The 24,596-nt window shown below is 43.0% G+C and overlaps 1 protein-coding gene across 1 annotated transcript in view; it reads left to right on the forward strand.

The window, feature by feature from the left end:
- LOC124722572 (E3 ubiquitin-protein ligase RNF220-like) overlaps nt 1–24,596 on the forward strand; it is a 685,014-nt gene that overhangs the window by 633,157 nt on the left and 27,261 nt on the right. Inside the window, exon 9 of the mRNA XM_047247711.1 lies at nt 20,402–20,476. Coding sequence (XP_047103667.1) covers nt 20,402–20,476 — 75 coding nt within the window. The remainder of the gene's footprint in view (nt 1–20,401; nt 20,477–24,596) is intronic.

Raw genomic sequence — 24,596 nt, forward strand, 5'->3', positions numbered from 1 at the left:
AGGTAAACAGAATGGCGACATTTCTGCAGCACCTGGAACGGTAGCACGATGAAAAATATTATTTTCTGTTCCATATCATCGCGGGAGATGAAACATGGTGTCATCGTTTTGAGCTACGGAGCAAACGTCAGAGCAAACAACGGAAGCACATGCATTCGCCCCCACCGGAAAAATGCAAAGCCATGCACCCCAGGCCCGGGAAAGTCATTACCACCTTTTTCTTTCACTACAGCAACACGCTGCTCATTGACTTTCTGGAACACGGCGCCACAATTAACGAACAGCGGTACGTGGCCACTTCGAAAAAACTAAAGCGCCACATCAAGTCCAAACGCCCAGGAATACACTACTGGCCATTAAAATTGCTACACGAAGAAGAAATGCAGATGATAAACGGGTATTCATTGGACAAATATATTATACTAGAACTGACATGTGATTACATTTTCACGCAATTTGGGTGCATAGATCCTGAGGAATCAGTACCCAGAACAACCACCTCTGGACGTAATAACGGCCTTGATACGCCTGGGCATTGAGTCAAACAGAGCTTGGATGGCGTGTACAGGTACAGCTGCCCATGCAGCTTCAACACGATACCACAGGTCATCAAGAGTAGTGACTGGCGTATTGTGACGAGCCAGTTGCTCGCCCACGATTGACCAGACGTTTTCAGTTGGTGAGAGATCTGGAGAATGTGCTGGCCAGGGCAGGAGTCGAACATTTTCTGTATCCAGAAAGGCCCATACAGGACCTGCAAGATGCGGTCGTGCAGTATCCTGCTGAAATGTAGGGTTTCGCAGGGATCGAATGAAGGGTAGAGCCACAGGTCGTAACACAACTGAAATGTAACGTCCACTGTTCAAAGTGCTGTCAATGCGAACAAGAGGTGTCCGAGACGTGTAACCAATGGCACCCCATACCATCACGCCGGGTGATACGCCAGTATGGCGATGACGAATACACGCTTCCAATGTGCTTTCACCGCGATGTCGCCAAACACAGATGTCACCATCATGATGCTGTAAGCAGAACCTGGATTCATCCGAAAAAATAACGTTTTGCCATTCTTGCTTCGTAAGAATAGCTGTACACCTGGTTTTACAGGCAACCGTAAATTTTTCCATGAACGTATTGACCGTCTTATCTCACAGTGAGATAAATGAATTAATTAATAGTTACATCAATTATTTTTGAAATAATAAACAGTTTATTTAACCTTCTTTCCATCTGTTACTTTTTCATTTGATGGCCGCTTATACTTGCGACTGACATCGGAAATGTAGACCTGTATTTACACACATCTGTCCGATGGCCATTCCTGATAGCGAGAATGCGCTTTTATCCATTCGTACGGACCGTTTCTTGGCTCCAACTACCTGCGCTAAATTGCTACGAGAACAGAACCTAGTCATTTCACGTAATCTATATAGAGCTGAACAGGTGTACCATCAGGAACATTCGCCCGCAACGATATTTTAGTTGATATTTGATAATGCTATTAAGTATTTCAATATTTGGCGTTTCAGCGTCAGTATGATGACCGAAAAGCGGAACCCTAATACAGTGATGTCCAGCGTAATGATTTCGGAAGCAAGTGTTAAGTACTTTTGTCTTATCGATCATTATTTAAAGTCAGTATGATTAACAAGCTTTTGTATTGGCCATTTTGATCCGTTGGCTAACTGCGCGTAAGATCAATTGTTTTTTATTATTCGTAGTCATATTGATGTAGGATTCATTATTCGTTTGTCGTATTGCTTTCTTTGCATTTATTTGTACTTCGTTCATGTTTGGTGGTATTTAAATCTGTGTTAAATTTCTCTTTGTTTTCATAACTACTATGTAAGTCACTATCCTACTGGACATATGGATATCTAAAGCGAATCAGTGTTCCTGCCGTCTGCAACTCGGTCTGCTCGTGTAACTATAGCATATATATTTACCCAAATTATTTAGAACTGAGATAATAACCGTACCAAATATGATCGAGTTTTCTACGGCAACAAAGCAGGCTTCTTGGTGCATGTTTACTCGGCATCGTCCACACTCACCTTTTAGGAAAGGCAAAACAACATGTGGTAGACGGTTTGAAGAATTTTTCCCATCCTATCATATGCTGCAGCTGTGACACGATGACTTTCATCAACCGTAGCAGTAAGTCATTAGTGCCACACCAGGCATACCGTGCAGAAGTATACAACCAGCTAGACATTTGCCACAAGAAATTTATTCCCGGTGTGTTAAGATAACAAGTTTCTTGTAAACAGGAAGGAAAATGTTCTACGTTCCACCATTTCTCACTTGTTTGTGTTACAAATGCTGCATCTATTCATTTAATCGGTGCTGGAAGTGACGACTATTCAACTGTAAATGCGCATTGCGTTGTGAGGAGGGTATTATAAAAATGAGTTGGTGCGTTTCAGAAATCTGTGTGCTTTTTCCAGGGACAAATCCGACGGTAAGACGGATTGGATGACTTTTAATATCGAAGGATCTCATTCTTCGAAGGGAAATGAACTAAAATTCGTTGTATTGTCCTTTATTCAGCGGACGTTATTAAACAACAAAGATGTGTCAGGGCTGTTCTTTTCTTATATGATCGTGTTGCGAGTCACAATGTCGACAAGAAAGAAAAAGAAATTTAACACTTTGGTGTCAGTTACGCATATAAAAAACTTGAAATATTCTGAATCTAACTGCAGCTGTAATAAATCTGTAACTTATGGCTGAGCTGTAAGCAAAGTTTTGCATGTATATATATATATATATATATATATATATATATATATATATATATATATATATATATATATATATATATACGATAAGAAAAATGTACTTACAATACAGTTATGAATTATACCTCCTTTGAGAGGTTATCTTAAAAGTTGGCATAGAATGTGGCAACGTCTCAAGGTGGAAACTCCGTATTTAGCCAAGCTTTAATGAAACACATGAAACAAATCCAAATAAGAAAGTATTTGTTTATTAAAGGAATCGGAATTCTCTTGTGTATTTATTTATACATTTATGTCAGTCGTGTTACAAACTGCTCTGAAAACTGAAAAAATTCTGCGAAACTCTGTTACCCAAGTCATTATAGAGATGTTAGAAACCGGAGGAGACAAGAAGCATTGTCATCGGATAGAGTCGGCCTTAACAACATTTCTGTCTCTTGACAACTTCAAGCAAAAATCTGAATTTTTCTAGAAGATATCCACGAATTGCTTAAAACAGAAGGAATGATCCTCTCGAGAAAGTCGAGGTTACTAACGTGGGAGACCAAGAATATTCTGTAATGACGCTTGATACGCAGTGCGTAGTCTTTTAAACCATTATAGAATCGAAGTCAATGTTTACATCTTTATCTGCATACATACAAGGGATAGGCAAAAAAATGTGGACACCTGTACTTACTTGGGAATGATTTATTAATAAGGGTTTGTACCCCCATTTGTCCGTAATACAGCTGCGATTCTTCTTGAAATATAATGATTCCATAGTCTCTAGTGGAATGTGATGCCATTCTTCGATCAGAACCCCTTCTAACTCCTGCGGTGACGAGGGAGGCGGAAATCTGATCCGGAGTCTGCGCTCCGATACCGTCCAAAAGGGTTCGATGATGTTTAAGTCCTGGGACTGTCCTGACCAGGGAAGACCCTGCACTTCAGTTGCATGCTCCTCATACCCTTATTGTACTGTCCTGGCTGCTTGAATGCGTGCATTAACGTCCTGAAATACGGCATCATTGTTGAGGAACATCATTTGAATCATGCGGTGCACCTGATCACCTAAAATGTTCACATAATCATTGACTGTAACACATCTTTTGAGAGTAATAATGGGACCACCACATACATCACATTGCTGCCCACACCATCACACTTCCACCTCCATACTTAACCGTTGGATTCAATCAGTCAGGATTGTATGCTTCTTTTGGCGTTCTCCAGACGTAAACCCGTCGCTATGTTGGAAATAACGAAAACGTTCGCTCGTCGGACCACATGACGTGTTTCCAGTGATCAGCCGCCCAGCATTTTGCTCCTGACACTGTTTTACGCTCCTTTGCGTTGGTTGTCGACACTAATGTTTTCGGTAGAGCAGCTCATCCATGATTATTCGCTTTATGGAGTTCTCGGCGGACAGTGTCGATAGATACGGGGTTTCGAAGATGGCTACTGTACTCTGCAGTCACTTTAGCCGCTGTAATTTTATGTTGTTTTGACACAATTCGTGTTAGCGTACGACGATCTCTGTCATTTAGTTTTGATTTGGAACTCTGTTATGTCTTTCATTGCACGTCAACCTCGGCCTCTGTATGCAAATACGAAGTGTGAACTACTCGTAAACAACTTGCACTGATGCGTAGTCCGTAATGAATACGCCACAGTCCAGCGCGACACGTGCCTTAGCCCGCAGTTGTGGCCGAGTGGTTCTAGGCGCTTCACTCTGGAACCGCGTTATCGCTACGGTCGCAGGTTCGAATCCTGCCTCGGGCATGGATGTATGTGATGTCCTTAGGTTAGTTGGGTTTAAGTAGTTCTAAGTTCTAGGGGACTGATGACCTCAGATGTTAAGTCCCATAGGGCTCAGAGCCATTTGAGCCATTTTTTTGACACGTTCCTTACCTGCGTTGTTGACCGTCAAACACAACCATCCCACTACTACCCCTGCTAACATTATTTTGCCTATCCCCAGTACGTACATACCTACACACATACCTACTTCACAAGCCACCATACATTGTGATGTATCTTGCACCAGTGGTGGCACAAAGAGAACATTGCCCAGGTAAACAGTTTATAGAACAAGTTTATTAATGAAGTACATAAACAAAAGCACCTTCTAAGAGTAAGTTGTTGACAAATGAACACTTGTTTGGTACTTTTGAGTCCCAACAAGCAAATCAAATATGAAGACCAGAATGAGATACAAAAAGATGCAAGTCCAAGATTTTTTGGTATATTTTGAGGTTAATAATGCAATCTTTACTTAGTTGGCGTGAGGCCAAAGTTGAAAGAAGAAATGTTGCTGCCCCATGATCGATAGAGATTAAAAGATGAACACCCCGCAGCGACTGTCCGATGATGGCGCCTAGCGAGAGCTCCGACTGATAGGCTATAGATACAGCCGGCGCCTGACCCAGAGAACTCGAAGGAATGATGGTTTCGATAACTGGGACCAAATTGGTTGAGCGCTGGCCTAAATACTGTCGTGGCGTACTGCTGGCACGCATCTGATATGGTATAGGAAAATAGTTACAGCAGACTTGGTGCCTCTCGTGGCGGATGCCAGGGACTCCATGGACGACAAATCAGCGTGGCATGTTGTTGTTGTTGTCGTCCGGAATATTTATCAACGTGTGAAACGGATCACTGTGTTAGACTTGCAGATTCTTTTGTCTGGTGCGGGAGGTGATACCTGGAGCATGGCCAGCTGTGAGATATGAGTGTGTTGCTGGGCTGTAGGTTGCTTTGTTGTAAGAGGAATACAACAGTACCCCTTCCCCCATGGGACAGATGGAAAAGTCGTCTGCGTGAGGAGTGAAAATCTGGCCTCCTTCCTCCCCTGGAAAACTGTTTCGGCGTCATTGGGGGATGGGCAAAGAACCATCATGGTGTGGATCCAGAGGAAGTGGCGTTAGACATGTCCAGCGGATGCCCACCGTGAGGCTGGAATTGGCAGACATGGAGTGGCTGGCAAGATTGGCAGTTGACAAGGAGCATATAGTCTGGAGTGAATCTTCAAGGATAGCAAACATAGTAAGAGGTACTCTGCATGCGGATGGCTGGTAGGGGTGCAAGAGCCCCAAGGAAGGAATGTGGGAGTGGTGCACATGGAGGGCAGATGTGAGTGTGAGAGTGCCAGGAAGATACAACAGCTGTGCCTGGAGGGTATATGTGAGTGCAGAAGCACCTGAGAAGTATAGGTATTGTGCTTGGAGAGCGTGGATGACTGCAAGAGAAGATGAGATGTAAGATGACTGTACCTGAAGGACATAGGTGGGTGCAGGAGCACCAGAGAATCAAGCACAGAAAAGATATTCATAAAACACGTATGTGGTTGAGGTAAAGAAAAAACGATCCGAAATTGTGTGCATGGATTAGGCTTGGGCTGGGCCACGCAAAGGGAACAGGCGCGACCATGAAGGCTCGCTGGTTGCAGTCTCCCTGAGGTCCATGCATCAGGCAGTACTGGATAGAAGGTTTTGATACTGTATCTCAAGGAGGGGCAGCAGAATGTCCTGTTTGTAGGTGGTTGTCCCTGGAGGTGCATCGGGGATGGCGGCTGGGTATCTCCGCTGTTGTGACGACGCTGTAATGGACAGAGGATTTTGGTGCTGTGCTAGAAGCAGAAAGCTGCGGCGATTCCGTCCGCAGCTGGTCAACTTTGGAAGTGCGTCGGAGACAGCAGCTGTATATCGCTGGTGTCATGTTGACGCTGGCAGCGTCTCCAAAATGCGTCTCTGCGTCTGTACAAGAGAGATACACAAGATTTGGAAAGTCGCTTCTATATTGAGGACAAACAGTCTGCTCGCCAATGTGTAGTACGAAACATTGAATGGGGGTGCTGAAGCCAGTGAAAAACATCTGCGTCGTCGCCCGGTGACGGGACGAAACTCTGAATGGTGGCACTGGATCTGATACGAATCTTGACGCCTATCGCCAAATGATGGGGCAGAACGTGGGAACTGTCGACAATGGTGGCACAAAGCTAGTGAAGCCGTTACCAACGGTGGGACGAGAATGTTGAGCCTTAAAAACAAAAGAAAACATTGACTACGTGGGATGGATGAAAAACGGAGTTCAGAACAAAATATGTCGTCGTAAATGCTCTGAGGCTAAACTTGGAGGTGGTTCTGGAGCCAGTGGAGGCCCTGAGGCCAGAAAAAATCCTTTCGCCAACTACGATACGAAACTTGGAGAGGTGGCACTGGAACAGGTGAAAACGTGTACTCAACGCCAAATGGTGGGACGAAAACTCAAAAATTTTTTACTCTCCTCGCCAATGAATGATGTGTCTTTGCAGGTAGAGGCATAACGAGAACACTGCGCAAGTAACCAATTTAGAACAAGTTATTAATAAAATGGTTCAAATGGCTCTGAGCACTATGGGACTTAACTTCTGAAGTCATCAGTCCCCTAGAACTTAGAACTACTTAAACCTAACTAACCTAAGGACATCACACACATCCATGCCCGAGGCAGGATTCGAACCTGCGACCGTAGCGGTCGCGCGGTTCGAGACTGTAGCGCCTAGAACCGGTCGGCCACTTCGGCCGGCAGTTATTAATAAGTATATATAAAAAAGCTCCTACTTGGAGTACGTTATTTACAAATGGAAATTTGGTTGGTACTTCAAGTACCAACGAGGTAAGAAAGTACGAAGACCAAAATGAATAACAAAAAGTTTCAAGTCCATGCCCACTTGAAAAGTTCGGTAGTTAATAGCACAATCCGTAGTTAGTTGATTTAAGGCTTAAGTGTGAAGAACTAAAGTTATTGCCCTAAGCTCGTTAGAGATCAGATGTTAAACACTACATGGCGACTATCCGATGGTGGTTTGCTAGAGAGAACTCTTACTTGTGGGCTGCGGATGCAGCTGTTGCCTGGACCAGAGAACTCGAAGGACCGACAGATTTGATAGCTGCAACCAAAGTGCCAATTGGTGGTTGAGCACCGGCCTAAATAGTGTCGCGGAGGGAGCTGCTCGTGAGCACATGGTATGGCGGACTCCGTGGACAACAAATCAACATGTTGTTGTTGTTGTTGTTGTTGTTGTTGTTGTCGTCGTCGTCGTGTGAAGCATTTACCAATATGCGAGACGAGCGCGGATCAGAGTTTAGCTTGCAGCCGCTTGTTCGTGTTGCGACAGACGATGTCTGAAGTGTGGCCACCCGCGGACGCAAGTGTGTTGCAGGCTTTCAGGTTGCTGTCTTGTAGGTGGGATACAACACATTACATGGTAGAGGGCACTGTGTACAATTGCTTGTCATCCCTTTTACCGTTCCACTCTCAAATCGAGCAAGGGAAAATAACTGCTTGCATATGAGCGCAGCTAAATCTACCTTTTTAGTCTTTACATGAGACGAGCAGTGGAAGCAGTAGAATCGTTCAATAGGCTGTGCATTCTTTAAATTCTCCCAAAAGCTCTTCACGAAACGATGGTGTTCTTCTCACCAAGGATTGCCATCTAGGCACACGTGGCATTTTCTAAACACACCCTCATACTCATCGGACTGGTCAGTAACATGTTTAGCAGCAGTTCTCTGAATATCTTCGATGCCTTTCTTTAATACGACCTGGAGGTATTTCAAACACTCCAAACAAACTGCAGGGTGGATTATATAAGTGCGCTGTACCTGATCTCCTTTATACATGGCCTAAAAAAAGTGAGGCACCTAAAAGGCGAGAAGGAACTTAAATGAAACTTAACTGCTTGAGAGGGTTGGTGATGATATTTCAGTGATTACAAAATAAATTGAAATTTATGAAGAACTCGATAGTATCAACTCATGTATGAGTATGAAATTGCACAGCCTCTTGCCCAGATGCATGCAATGATTCGGTTAGGAATGGTATCACAGAGCCATTGTATCGTCTCCTGAGTTAGGCTGACGCATAACTCTTGTAATTGGTGCTTGATGTATTGTATACTGACACTGGGTGAGACTGACACCCGAGCTGCTCTCACACAGGTTCCATCAGGGACAGATCTGGGGATCTTGCTGGCGACACATGTACGTCATTATCACGCAGACAGTTCATACAGACGTGTGCCATGTCTAGACGAGCATTCTCGTGTTGAAAAATTGCATCACGATACTCTCGCATGATAGAACATGAGGGCGCAGGAGGTCCATGACATAGTTTAGTGCTTCAGAGTTGCCTCAGTTACTACCAGCTGTAGCCGTCCGTGTGGCCGAGCGGCTCTAGGCGCTTGGAACCGCGTGACTGCTACGGTCGCAGGTTCGAATCCTGCCTCGGGCATGGTTGTGCGTGATGTCCTTAGGTTAGTTAGGTTTAAGTAGTTCTAAGTCCTAGGGGACTGATGACCTCAGATGTTAAGTCCCATAATGCTCAGAGCCATTTGAACTACCAGCTGTGACCTGAGATTATTCCCGATGGTTTCCCGTACCATTACACCCGGAGTAACACCATACATTGGAAGAATGCGGTCGCCGCCATACTCGCCGACGATGGGCATCTGGGTTGGTGAAGAACCACGACCCATCGCTAAACACAGTGTGACGCCATTCATCAGAAGACCATCATTACTGGTTACGTAAGGACTTCAAACGCTGCAGTTTGTATTGTAGTGTCAATGGCAATGTGCACGAGTAACAGTAATTCCCTAATCCCGCTGCTGCTAGTCTCCGACCAGTGATGTGGCATGACACAGTATGTTGCACGTAGTCCATTATTATTTGTTCTCAGATGGCAGCCACAGATGTGAAGGGCTATGACGTGCTTGGTGCACAAGACGGCTATCTTCCCTTGTGGTGGACAGTCATGGTCGACCGGGACCTTTATGATAAGTATGCGTGATGCCACGTTCCCATGCAGTTGAGGATCAGCCCACAGTCAATCCAAACTACGTAAAAAATCTGGATTTGGGTGGTTCGACCACCTGGACAAATGGGACCACCTGGACAAATGGAGACCCACAACTAGGTCCCTTTCAAATTCTGACGTGCTGATAACGCTGTCTCATATGTGTACACAGTATCTACGTGTCCGTCACAGTGCTCACTCAACATCTGGCGCTGTTAACGTCTCCTATATACCCTACCACGCGTAGTAGTAACACGAACACAAATAACAATAATGCATTCTGGTGGCCATTCTACCTGACAGAGAAAATTGCAACTCTAATCGTGTAATACCCGACGATGGTGTGTACATGTACAAGTGAACAAAGTTACACTGACATCCGACCACGTCTTCTGGGTGCTTCACTTCTTTTGTCAGGCAGTGCAGTTGCTCTTAACTTTCCTAGAACTCTCCCAGTAAACAGCAGTAAGCCGTTCGCGTTCCTTACAAATGACCTTTTGTTTTCATTCCATTTCATGTCGTTTCTCAACGTTACGTCCAGATTTTTAATCAACAGAATTGGGTCAAGCTTCATACCATTAATACTGCAATCTGACATTACACCAAATAGAAATTATGTCCAAGTCATCCTGAATCCTCGCAGACTCCCTCACTGACAACGCTTCCTGGGAACAACAGCATTTCCACCAAACAGCGGCTTTGCTGCGCCCCCGCCCCCCCCCCCCCCCCCGCCCACCCTCCCCGCTATCCGACAGATCACAGATCATGTGTGTGCGTGGAGGACAGGAGTAATCCTGAGGCACTGTGGCACTCATGAAATTACTTTTATCCCTGATTAACACTCGCTGTTCAGGACAAACTGTTTTTTTTTATTGGAAAAGAGCTTTTGCCAGTCACGTACTTAAAGAACCTTTGTTATTGGTTTACTGTACGGTACAGTGCTGAACACTTTCCAGAAATATAGTGACAGAACACTTTCCAGAAATTTCGGAATATAGCACGTGCCTATCAACTTCCGTTTATGGTATGTAGGATATCATGTCCCACAAGCTAAACCTATGCCCATTTACAGACGGAAGCTTTTGTCTATTTAGGTAACTTACAAGATTTGAGCTTAGAAAGTGTTCAAGGATCCTGTAGCAGACTGTTGTTAAGAATATTTGTGTCTTATTTCGCGCATCTTTTCTTCGCCCCTTCTATTGCTTAACTGCCTTTGAGAATTACGCATATTACACAGGGACAGAGTTGCAAGAGAGGTTGTGTAGTCCTTCAGTTCCCTATAACATGGAGCCATCACCGTCAATTTACGCTTCAGCACTCTAGTAGGTATCCATACGGAGGACATGGATGACGTCTGTGCATTTCTGTCTTCTTGATGAAGAGTCTTAATCGTTGACTTAACATATGACCTTCGATAACCGACGGAGGATGTGATATGGCCTAAACTAGCGCTTTAGTAACTTTTCCGATAGACTCCCTTTCCGTGCGGGTGTAAAAACCCATTCCAAATCTTTTGGGCTTTTTTGTCACTGACCAGTACGTGGCTTCATAGCTCTCTCAGCCTTTCTCCTATGCGTCTAGCGTCCGAATTCGAACCAACTGTCTTATTTCTAGAGAAAACTGCAAAGCACTCTTTCTCAATTGTAGAGTAGTTTGTCTCAGACTTGATGTGTACTCCGGGATTTGCAGTAAATCTGCACCTATACCACAACCACCAGCAGTAGTGGGAAGTTCCTTCTCAGCATTCATGTCATACAGTGATAGGATTGGAAAAGATGATAGCGCCTCCTTACACCTCATTTCAGGCACATACTGCGTCTTGCAGCAGTAGTACTTGCAAGGGGTGTGCCATGGTACAGAAGTCTGTAATGAATTGATGGTAGTATGGGCACAATGAGAGTACACTTTTCACATCTCAAATATGCTGAGGAGTTCTGTCATCTGTGACGGTTCTTATTTTCCCAGGATAGGGACAGAATCCATCACCATTCACTAGGTACCACGTGATTTGTATTTCTTGGTTGGCGAAAAGGCACTTTCTCAGATTTAGACAGAGGTTTGCAGTCTGAATACTATTCAACATGGTCGTCAGGCTGCCTATATGTTCTTCAGAAGACCGAGCAAAGACACGCCATTCATTTAGAGTTTCAAAGCAGGTTTTCCATCGTATTCTCCACAATGGCTGGAGTGTTACACTGATCAAATGGCAACACTTTGAAATCATAGAGGGTGTCATGTGTTATCAAGGCAGTCTATTTACCATTCAGCATCTTCAGTTTCGGTTTGCCAGTAGACTGTCCATAGTTGAGAAATACTTTTCTCGTTTCAGACAGTCTATGATGTCGTCAGTGTGTGACAGTCAGTAGATATATTTTTGTGATTTTGTTTTGTCATTGATAGTGAATGAAGAAGCGTCATGCCCCAACATTATTCTTTACTAGGACCATAGGAGATTACAAAGGACTGTGAAGTCTCAATAATGTCATCGTGCAAAAACTTTTCCAATTCCACCCAGATTATCCATCGTTCAGCCAGCAACACGCTGTAATTGTGCTGGATAATTGGTGGAGGATACCCACTGTCGATACATTGTTTTACCATAGGCCACTTGGTTTGTGTTTTCTACACTTCAGATTAGAAAGCATCCAAAAATTGGCACAGAGCGGTTAACACTTGCCAGTGTTGTTCCTCGGTCAGGCCAGACCCTATGGGCAGGGCGATAGTAGTTTCTTCCCCTGCTGTCTGTAGTGGCAGCAGAGTACGATTCTTTGATGTCACAGAGATGCAAAGGTGGTTTGGCTGTCCGCAGGCACTTACAGGGTGACAATTTTTGAACTAAATGAAAAAAACCTTAATTAGTTTCAAACCATGGCGTGCACACACTTTATTCAACATGTAAACGTCACTACAGATATTGGGATTTAGCTTATGACATATTCGATATGCCTGTCATTATTGGCTATGAGGTAGCGCAGACAAATAGCGAAATTCTGCATGATTCGCTGAAGTGTCGGGTTATTGCTGTACACCTTGTCTTTAATATAGCCCCACCAAAAAGGAGTCGCATGTGTTCTGATCTGGAGAATATGGCGGCCAACCGAGGCCCATGCCAGTGACCTCTGGGCACCCCAGAGCCAGAATGCGGTACCCAAAGTGCTCCACCAGGACATCAAACATCTCCTACTTCGATGGGGTCGAGTTCTGTCTTGCATGAACCACATCTTGTCGAAATCGATAGGTAATGGGGATGAAATCATCTTCCAAAACCTTCACGTACCATTCAGTGGTCAACATGCCATCAAAGAATTACGCACCGGTTATTCCGTGGCTGGACATTGCACACCACACAGTCACCCGTTGAGGGTGAAGAGACTTTTCGATCACGAAATGCGTATTCTCAGTCCCCCACATTCCCCAGTTTTCCTTATTAACGAATCCATCCAAATGGAAGTGGGCTTCATCGCTAAACGAAAACATACTTACTTACATGTGGTAATTCCCATCATGTCCCGTGGCCAACCGCGCAGTTTGAACGTCCTGACGCCAACCGTTCAGAAGTTATGACGATTTTATTTCACATAGTTCAATAATTGTCACCCTGTAGCTTTAGGGATGAGTTGTAGCTGCCTGTGACGGTTAGTGATTCAGAGTTCTCCTTGACCACCTAAAAACCTTATGGTCATAGATTGCATTTAGATTTGTTTTGTGAGCCTCGGTAGCTTTTTGCATTTGACGAAAGCTTCATGGTTTAACTGAGGATTTTGATTGACTGCTGAAATTCGTCTCGTTGATCATGGCAGGTTAATAATATGCGAGGTGCCGGGGCTAGCAGTGTTGTTGTTGTTGTTGTTGTTGTGGTCTTCAGTCCTGACACTGGTTTGATGCAGCTCTCCATGCTACTCTATCCTGTGCAAGCTTCTTCACCTCCCAGTACCTACTGCAGCCTACATCCTTTTGAATCTGCTTAGTGTATTCATCTCTTGGTCTCCCTCTACGATTTTTACCCTCCACGCTGCCCTCCAGTACTAAATTGGTGATCCCTTGATGCCTCAGAACATGTCCTACCAACCGATCCCTTCTTCTAGTCAAGTTTATTTAAAACTAAATTCTTCTCGAATCTTCATATGGAAATGATGCTCTAAGCCCCCCATTTCTAACTCTGACTTTTGCTGTTGCACATGGATTAAGAAGAAACGCGAACTGACTGTAATCGACCCTGCAAGTGGAGTAGAAAAGAGTTTGCCACCTGCAATAATTTAATTGGATAGAAATTAAGGAAAGTTTCATTAATGTAGTGAGAAATGAAAGGCTTGCTCTACCGATTAAAAGAATGAAAGTTCTGTCCAAAATAACAATTTGATTAATTATGACTAAACTCAAAATAATAAACAAAACACATGAAACCTTTACAATACATCAAACTGGATACTCAAATAAATGTTGTGAAGGTGAAGTTGTCCATAAATTAGGCTGTGACATTTATGACCAAGTGGTCTGTGGAGCAAATTCCTTGCAACTCAAATCTTAAGAGAAACACCCAGCCAACCCAACATTAATTGCTGCTAAAGTAGTGATAACTCAGACAATGAACACCCAAGAAAGAACAAAGTTAGAAAAGACGAACAGGCGCGCTCTGCTGAGCTCTGATTATCACCTAGCAAAATTCCCTGATTTGCCGGTGCTGCGGACATACATTAGCAAGCTGTCTTCTTAACTACAAGGACACGATCTGGCATACCGGAGGCAATGGCTGGTTGCTTCGACGTCCCGTCGTGGTGATGATAATGTCGTGAGTATAGCCCGAAACAAATTATCCTGGTCCGGTTGTTCCAGACTAAAGACTTCCTAGCAACACAAATACACCTCTGAGGGAGACGAAGAAGGCTCGCTACACAGTCACTGACAGTACAGTGAGTGATTTTAACGAGAGAAGTCACACAGTTAACTCCGGTACAGTCAACTTTAGCCAAAACTGCTTAAGACGGACAACATAGGCCACCTGTACGCGGGACGCTCAATTGCCAACTGTACTCGGAAAGTTATGTTGAAGTCGAAACTTCAGCAACTTCGTCAAACAGTTACAATTAAATGAAAGTATATTAGACAGCCAACGGAAGGCAGGCTGTCCAGAGCAGCGAGAGCTCAGTCTTGTAACCTACTCTGACCGAAAGGCGAGAGCAGACTCCTCTCAAGAGCACCCGTACAAGCCGAACACAGAACATTCCCGCCCCCATGAAAGTGGTCGTGGTTAAACGTTCCAATCAGCAATTCGAAAACCGGCGGAAAATTCCCCTCTATTGCCGACGCAGTACTATTCCACCAATGGAGATACTTGGCGCCAATTTCTGCGCCGATTTTGCTACCTCACGGAGCTATTCCCTGGGCCCCTCTGGGCGTGTCGCCCCCGCTCTTATGACAATGTCGGCATCTGGAAAGCATCCACTTGACTCCCTCACACCCATCGGCTAAACCCTTTCAAGATCAGCAGAGCCCCGCCTGTCACCGGAACACCCGGGTGACGAGAGACATTGCATGGGAAGTCCGCGTGTGAAAGAATAGTGACTTTTCACCGCATGCAATTAGAGAGGAAAATCGAATTACCCAGAGTAAGATAGAAATATGAGAGGGGGCTCATGCCACCTCTCAAATATCTTCAGTGGCAAACTAGTACTTAGAGCAATCTTGTGCGTTCGTTGAAATAACTTCATCAGTCTGGAGCTCTGACCTTTCACAGTCTATGACTGCTTGTGATGCCTGCAAGAAGTCTCATCCAAGAATAACATTCTGTCAAACCATTTGGTTCGAATGGCAGTGCTATGTTTTTGATAGTTATTCTTGCAATACATGTTACTGTCGGAGGACGGATTTCCAATTTTCGACCTTCGGCACAACACTTTAGTTTCACAGAAAATAGTCTTCTTTAGTTGGTAGTGATAAGTATTCGACGTTACAGAAAAAGAAGCTCCTGATTCGTCTGTTGCCCGTACAAGTTGGCCATTGATTATGACGTCAGTGAGATTTTATGACATTGTGGTGACTGTCGTCCATGGAAGATTTCATTAGTAGCGTCCTTACTGTTATGAGTGGTCACCATTTGGCTGGTTCTTCTCTCTCTCCGACGGCAGGGAACAGTTACGACATGCCGGGGAGTGATCTCATCCAGGGTACGACGATACACTTCTGCCCACGGGTTGACTATGATTATTTTCAGATGACTGGCGAGAGTTGGATAAGTGTCATGGTTGACGTCTGGTGGCGTAGTAGTCCTCGCAAACTCGCCTTTTTATCTCTGCAGTTATGTTCAAAGTGTCCAAGATGTCCACGGTGTAAATACACTGGTATGTTGTCGTATGTCCTTCAAATGTTTGTCTTCTGTGGGACATTACAGTTGGGGGAAGAGTTGGTTCCACCTGCGTTGTTCGGGCTTTGGGTTGTCGTTAGACAAGTCCTAGTCGGCCGAGCCATTCTTCCTTGCACATACGGCTGCTGGCGGTAACTGGTGCTAAAGATTGACAAACGTCGTCTTCAACTTTCTCTATTACCTCCTGACGTAGGGGGTCAACATCCACGGCTGCTGTCTCTTGCTTACTCGCTCAGACAGTTATGGCTGCCACAAAATGATAAATCTCTTCTCTTGCTACCTGCCGGATGAGAGTGGTGAGGTCATAGTGATGTTCCACAGCTACCGTGGGGACCATATTCGGGATTCAGGTATCCGTCTGTCGGCCGACTCTTTTTCTATTGCATTTCCTCAATGTGTTGGCATAACTTGAAGATGGATTCCTCTGTTTTGTCACATCATTTATTAGAACACCTTCGAACATGTCTTCTGTGATTTCTTTATCAAGTGCGAGGTTTTGTTGGTTTCGGATTCACAATGTGACAAAGGACCAAAAGATTCTGTACTGTGTCATTTCTCCCTGACGTGGGGCCCTGTTCTTCACATGTTCTTACGCTAGTTGCAGCTGCAAAGAACTCCAACTTTAGTGTAGCGCGTGACTTCCTTCTAATGTGCTATGGTGGCTTTCTTTTTATAGACTGTATGCATTCATGGTGGTAATTCTGGGACAAGAGGCATTTTCCCATGCCGCGATTGTGTTGGGGTTCTTGGCAGCCACAGTTTGGAATGTTACTTGACGTTCCACGTACTATAGATGTTTGGCTACTAGTTGTTCCGGCATAGACATGACGTCCTACTTTTGCTAGATAGGTTATTTTTAATCATTTCGTCCAATTTTTTATTTTCTAAATGTTAATCGTTATTTTTTTTTAAATTTCCTTATTGTCTAATGGAATAGGTTGCAACTGTTATTTCACTTGAGATTTCAGATACACGTGATGAAACTGTGGTAGTGTATAGCGACTTCTGACGTGTAAAACGTCGGTCAGAAAATGTATTTTACAACTGTGGCGGATTTGCTTACCATGAGACTTGTTGCTGTTTTGGAAACGATTGGCACACTGAATTTATGGACCTTATGAACCATGTACTGCTTGTATTGCGGTTCATGTCCGTGTAGGCTATTGCTTAAAACTACGGCAATGTAGATGTTTTCAGGTATCCGACGTCCCCGTAAATCAGTATCACGTCGAAACCACGCTCCACCTCGAATCCGGAAGCAGCATCGTTAGTGAGGTACAACACACAGAACTAAAAACACATTTATTTCGCACACCAGTGTAGAGCCAGAACAGAACTGTAATTCTGGTCGCAGAGTGCGTCATTTATATTAAACATCGAATATTCCAGAATATACAAACACGAGAAATTTCTAGAACGTTACAGAAATATTAATTGCCAAATAACAAATAATTGCTAGTGGTCGAGGTTGAACTGGCGACCAGCAGCAGATCAGCCAATGACTCTAACCACAAAGCCACACTTAATCCATCACAGCTCGCCGCAATCTCATATGGGGGAAAGATAGCTCATAGACACTGAACGGGATCTTGCTACCTCCCCACTGCCGATCCATCGTAAAGGAATGGGTATATTAAGAAAAAGCGAGACATTTGTTCATGAAAATTAAGCGCTTCGAGTAATTTTTCATTTATGAAATAACCGCTATATAGTGCATCAAATTGCGGAGTGACACTCCATAATTCGCTCTCGTAAGGAGAGACGTCCTTAAATTTTTTTAGCGCACAAAACTCAATAGATTTTGTTGAGGCTTATTCACGTTTAACGATGAAGTGAGGATGTTAAAATACGTTTTGCTCGTTAACGTTAAGTAACAAGTGAAAAGCTCTTGGATTTCCAACCGGGTAGCAGTGTTAAATACTACCACGTTTCGACTAGTGTCATACTTATCATCTTTTGGCGAAGTGTCGAGATTTGCCGATGCCGTGATATTTGTACTAGTAGAGTTCCCCCTCCAACTGGCTACGGTCGGCCGCGTACTGCCCGGCCGGTGAACGGGGAGGGGGGTGAGGCTGCAGTGGTTCGGATAGCGGGTGCTCCCTTCGCATCTCTGTGTGGAAATTCCGATCGCGTCTTGAGAACTGGACGGTGCTGGTCGCTTTCTCGTCGTACCATGCTGCACATAACTGGTATCCTTCGTCTCTGTTGTGAACCCGTATTTCAATGGATTCCTGTAGGAAACTGTCCCGACAGGCGGTTGTTCGGAAAAGCATCTCTCTGTTCTGGAAACTAACCTTGTGGCTTTGCTTTGCTATCGCTGATTTTTCTGTTTATCCCGGTTGCACTAGCCTGATGTGTTCTTCGCAGCGTTTCGTAATAGAGCGCTACGTTTGCCCACTGTGTTGTTGGCCACATTCGCAGGCATTGTTGTATATTCCTGGTACGTTCATTTTTAGTGGATCTTTCGTAGAGCCAAGCCACTCTTTCGTCTGTGGAGGTTTTTGTATTGGGTTCTTCGAATAGCCTCGCAATTTTGGCTGATACCGGTCGCAGGTACAGAAGTAAATCTAGTCTCTTGTCTTCTTCTTCCCCTTCCCCGCTTTCAGTACCTGGTCTCTTCTTGAATGCCCTACTAACCTGCGCTTCACTGTACCCATTTTTGGGGAAAATTTCCTTCACGTGTTATTTTGTTCGTCCGAGAGGTTTTCACTATCGCAGATGGTGTACGCTCTATGTGCAAGGGTGATCAGCACTGTCTGCTGTTGTGCTGGATGGTGGCAGCTCGTTGCATGCACATACAGGTCTGTGTGTGTCTTATTTCTATATAGTGAGTCACCATCTGCCTTCTTCCTTATCAGTATGTCCAGGAAAGGGAGATAACCATTCTCCATTTCCATAGTGAAAGCAGTGCTATGATGGATTGTGTTAAGGTGGTCCAAAAACTAGCCCAGTGCCTGTCTGCCATGCTCCCATACCACAAATTTATTGTCGAAGTAACGGAAGAAGTGCTTGGGTTTCTGGTGAGTGGTTTGAAGAGCCACCTCGTCACAGTGCTCCATGTAGAGATTTGCGATCCCTTGAGCCAGTGGGGATCTCGTGGCCACTACATCCAACTATTCTTAAAACTATCCGTTACGCATGAAGTAGGTGGTCGGTGCACGTTCGAAGAGTTTAACTATTTCCGACTCGAAATATTGAAACAGCAGCGCCAAGAAGTCTTGCAGAGGTACTTTCGTGAAATAACGATTAACGTCGAAAATCAGCAGGTCATCTGTTTGTAATCGTGTACCCTTAAGTGTTGTGACAAAATCGGCCGAGTTCTTAACATGATGACTTCAGTGTCACACAAGGAGTTTCAGAAGTGTCGCCAGATATTTGACCAGCCCATAATTGTGTGAACTGATGGTGTCTAGTGTTGGCTACAGAGGCACGCCTTTAATGTGGATTTTCGGCAGCCCGTACTGGCGTGGTGTCGCAGGCGCCATGGGATGCATCCGCTTCTTCACTGCCTCTTGTAGATAGGAGTTCTTCAGCAGAGCCACCGTTTTCCTTGTTACCGTCGTGGTTGGATCCTTGTCGAGCTTCCTGCAGCAGCGAGCCGATTTTATGTTGTAATTGTCGATGCGTATCAGTACTGTTGCATCCCCTTTGTCTGCTGGAGGGTCATAACCTCATCCTCATCTCTCAGTAAAGACTTCACCGTTACTTCCAGAACACCAAAGTGCTTTGCTGAACAACCAGCTATTGGGACAACATCATAAAGGAATCCATTGGAAAACGGGTTCAGGACGATCTTGTGAACAGAGGCGAAGGATGCCAACTAAGTGCGGCATGAAATGCGGCGTTAGAGGCAGTACAAAGAGCACCGTCCAACTCACAAGACGCGGCCGATATGACCACACAGAGATGCGAACTGAGCACCCACCACTCCTACCACTTCGGCCTCATCCCTCTCCCCACCCGTCGGCCGCTCGTAACCATGTGGAGAGGGGCACTCCAGTAGTATAAACATCACAGCATCCGTATATCTCGATACTTCGCCAGAAGATGAGGGGTTTGACACTCGCCGAAAATTCGTGGAATTTTAAAGTTTCCACTTGGCTGGAAACCCGAGAGTTTTTCACAAACGGTATGCGCCGGGAGAGCCTACATTCACAAAAGAAAAGTTGCTTTTTCTGGGGGGAAAACCTAACTAGTGGTGAAAGTTTTTCGCAATTGTGTGTGACAAAAGTGCAAGATTCAGTGGATGCAGCAACAGCATTTTGTAATGTACTCATTGTGGAAGAACACGCTATACTGTCTTTTTTTGAAATCCAAGTTCCATAATTTCTTTTTGAAACAACTTCTGTATTTTCAGTTCACTCTACCGAACTACTCACATTGTATAATTTGTATGAACTGTCAAGTTGATATTAACATTCCAGCACAATTACTATTTTAGTGTCTCATTTTGCAGAAACCGTGTTTTTTTCTGTTTCAGGAACGTTACAAGAAACCTGTCATATCCATATGCTGCTGGCATGTTCATTGCGAAGAATGCTGGCTGCGTACTCTGGTAATGTGCTTCTATCAACCTGCATTCTTACAGTTAAGCGCTATCGTGTAAAGTTTTTAGGTGGTATAGCTGTTTTAATTATAGCTGAAGACTTAACAGACAATGTTTTGGGTGGCCTCAGTAGCAACTAGCGCAGTTAGGGCCTCCCAGAGGGGCCTTACTGCTGCAGTTGAGTACATAGTTGTCCAGTGAACCTGCCGCAATGCAAGTTTCTTGTCGTAGTCACAAGCAGACCCTGGGAAAATTAGTTGCAGATATACCCTGCTGCTGTTTCATGTTTTTTTTTCAGATAACCAAACTACTAAGAATGTACAAGGATATAAGATATAAGGTAAATGGCTTATATGCTCTATAAATATTTACAAATTAAAAAAACACTACAGAATTTAACAAAACACGTTATTGCTTCCAGTTTTCTTCCAGCACTATGTATGGACCAGGACGTATCGGAGGAAAGTATTTCATCATATCTTTTTAGTGGGTCAAGTTCAGTAACCTTCGGTGGAAAGAACTGATATAGAATTTTACTTGCTGTGCTACTGGTGAACTGAAGACTGCAGTCAATAAGCAGTTAAAAGAAGATTCTTGTTTTCCATGCCAATAAGATGTAAAACCTCAGTAAGGAGAAATCAGTTTTGATGTTCTTCAAAGCATCGAGTCTGGAATGTGAGACAACTGCAGTCGCCAGCAAAATGAACATTCGTTCGCGGATTTTTCTTTTTTTGCAAATTCATGAATAAATTATGCTTGAATAAAAAGGAAAATTCTGGAAACTCACAATTTAATAAATCTACTTCAGTGAATGAATTCATAATTTATGTGCAGTTGACAGATAGTGGTTCTCTTACCATCAATCAACATCCATGAAAGTGGCAAGATTGGACTCAATGAAGATTGGCATTTTTACGGGCCCTGATAACTGCGCAATTGAGCGCCTCACAAACCAAAAAATCTTCATCATCTTTCCATCAATGCAAATAACGTACTGACATCTATTAAGATAAGATTATTGCTTCAGGATGACCTGACATTAATAGTGAATTGTGTGTGTCACTTTGGATAATGCACAGTGAATGTTCCGATGCAAAGTGGAATAATTGATGCCTTCAGTATTATGACATATATTTTCGTGAGCCGTTGAAAATTACAAAAAAGAACGTAACGCAACGAACGCTCAATTAACATATGCAATTGCATTTTGTATACAGTCTTATCGATTGCACGAAATAGTTTATAACAGCCCATTCTGCATTTAAAAGTGAAAAGGAAATTCAGTTATTTGTTCAAGATGAGTTACAGTAGCAAGGCGGAAAGTAAACGCAACAGTACCAAGTTCTTTAAATTGTTATAATTTTTTTTTGGAAGTTAGGTGCTTATGTAATTACTAGAAGTAAAACTATAAGCTCTTAACGGGTGTGATGAGTCATGTAGCTGTAATCTTGGACTTCTGTGGTAGTTGAGTTGGTGAAGAACCGCTAGTGGACTTCTGAAGCAGCAGGCCAATGTCATTTTAGGTTTTAGAGCCAGATTAATACTTTTGGAAGAACAACGTTAATGTAATTATGAGTCTTTTGATATCCTTATTAGCTAAGTAATAGTGCAATTGAGAGATACGCACTTGTGGTACATCAAATCATTGAGGTCCATCCTTAAGAGAACCATTGCCCTATGCGAATTCTTGGAATTTGGACGTGAATTTTCCAGAGGTATATGCCATCAGTGCTTCGCCATTATGAGTCATTTAAAAATGTCTTCAGATGACTCCATAATGAATGGAATGTATGGAAGAAGAACAAAATTAAAAGATGCTTCTCTAACTAAACAATAGCGCTACGAAGATGTGCGGGACGTGTACCTAGACGAATTGGTAGCAGACAGCGCAGTTAAATTCTTCGCTGGATTCCAAGATACAAAAAAACACCGGAACGACGATCTCGTGGAAGATGGTTAGATGGAATTAGAAAACACGAAAGAGCAACGTGGATGCGGATAACTGAAGACTGTGATACGCAGAAGAGTCTGCAAGAGGCCTCGAACGAGGAGTGGATTTCGAGTACTGGTGGTGATTATCTGTTTTAAAAAAAATATCTCAACTGATATAGTACATACTGGTAAATCGTTATGATAACATTAGCATCAGTAATGCATTGGTGGATTTATATAGGAAGTTGCATCCCTACATTGCAGTAAATGAAATTTAAAGTATAGCGTAATTTTCATATAAAAATGAAATAGGTGCAGTCACTTAGCTTAAATATCAAAATAAAGATACGCATACATTCTCTCAGTGTGCTTGGAAATGAAGGAACACTAAAAAAGAAATAAAATTTGATGCATTGCTATTATTAAAAAAAAAGTTCAACGCTTGCATTGATACGACGATTTATTAAAATGCTGAACTCATTTGATTAAAGTATAGTTGAAAATCTCAATGTTGACAGTACTTTTTCTGCGGAAAAGTAAAATTAATCGTTTAAAACGTGGTTAACATCCAGCAACATTCCTTCTGAAACTGCTCGAATGGATGCCCTCCAGTACACTGACAGACTTATATGTAAGAGAAATGAAAAAAAGAATTAAAGTTATAGCCGTCACTTCATTTATGAGTAATAAAAACGAAAGAAAATACAGGTGTTAGGAGCTGCAAAATACTTTAATCTGAACGAAAACTCGCGTTAAACTCTTGGAAAGTTAAATTTTCATTGATGCCATATCCTTCTTATATGTCACGGAACTACTCACCATACATATATATTCTTTAGAAGTGAAGTAGTGACAGTTTAAGTTGTTCTTCGTGGAGTCCCGATTTTCCGCAATTTGAACAAAGCACATCACTGTCGCTACGTCAGTATTGTCAGGAATATTCCTACTGATCATTGTTTCAGAGAATCAACCAGTCCCTAAACGAAGTTTTTGTTTGAAATGAGCAGATTATTATCTATTTCACACTCAAACTAAAGTAATTTAGAGACTTACAAATGGGTTGATTAAGAAACCCTGTGAAGGGGAAATACTTTGGAGAGAAGACAATGAAGGAGAATATTTATTACCAAAGAGTTGGAGCATGTATATATGTGTTTCATTATCTGAATTTAGTATATGAAAGTCAAATTATTATAAGGGCGATCAATATGCTCAATAATGAATATAGATCATCCAGTGCGGAAAACAGCATATTTAAACTCAGAATTCAAATGGTGTTTGAAGAATATATAATGATGATAAAGAAAATCAGGAGACCACAAATTTTCTAAATTTCTGGAAAATTGCAATAATGAGCGTCAAAAAATGTTTTGATACTAGCTTGTACACGAAGGATGAAGAGAAGAGCGTGACTGACATGACGTAAAATATCACTGGATAAGATTAAAATGAGAAACTAACGTCATACACTGAGCTACACAGAAAATTTTCATACTGGAATAATAAAAATGAACACTGTCAGTCGTTTTCTTTGTCTTTATGTAAGAGCGTATGTGGAAAGCAAGCAGCATGTTTGCTGGAAAATCAGGGAGAACAACTGAAGGAAGCAGTCAATGGAACTAAATAATAAGTATGAAAATGTTCAAATATTTTGGGTTTTAAGTTGAAAGAAGCCATAAAAATGAATCTAAGCAATAAGTATTGATTCATGTTGTACTGAAGAGAGAATTACTTTCATGGAAAGTTTATAAAGTCAGCTGGAGGAAAAACTAAACATCATACAAATGCATCAATATAAAGAACAGAGATACAACGCTTAATTTAAAGCAGTATTTGGTGTTGATATCCATCTGCTTCGTCAGTATTACAATGTGCCTTAACCAGCTTCTTCTACATCGTTGTGTATAAATATGGCTCTGTGACAGATACAGAGGAATTGAGATTTATTACACTGAGGACCTCTTTCAAGAGAGACATGAAGTTATTAGATGAACAGGAATTCTATAAAATACCAGCAGCATGTGAAAGCATCTGGTGAGTACACTGTAATTTTCCAGTACTTCATTACTGTCCTATTTTAAGCTCTGTTTGCCAGTAAAAGTGTATCTGCAGATGACAGGGCTTTGCAAGTATGCATAAGCTGGTTTACTGGACAGGTTGTGTACATAAGCCACCCAAAACATAAGTGTAGCTATGG

Source organism: Schistocerca piceifrons, chromosome X (assembly GCF_021461385.2).
Source record: "Schistocerca piceifrons isolate TAMUIC-IGC-003096 chromosome X, iqSchPice1.1, whole genome shotgun sequence".
NCBI lineage: Eukaryota > Metazoa > Arthropoda > Insecta > Orthoptera > Acrididae > Schistocerca > Schistocerca piceifrons.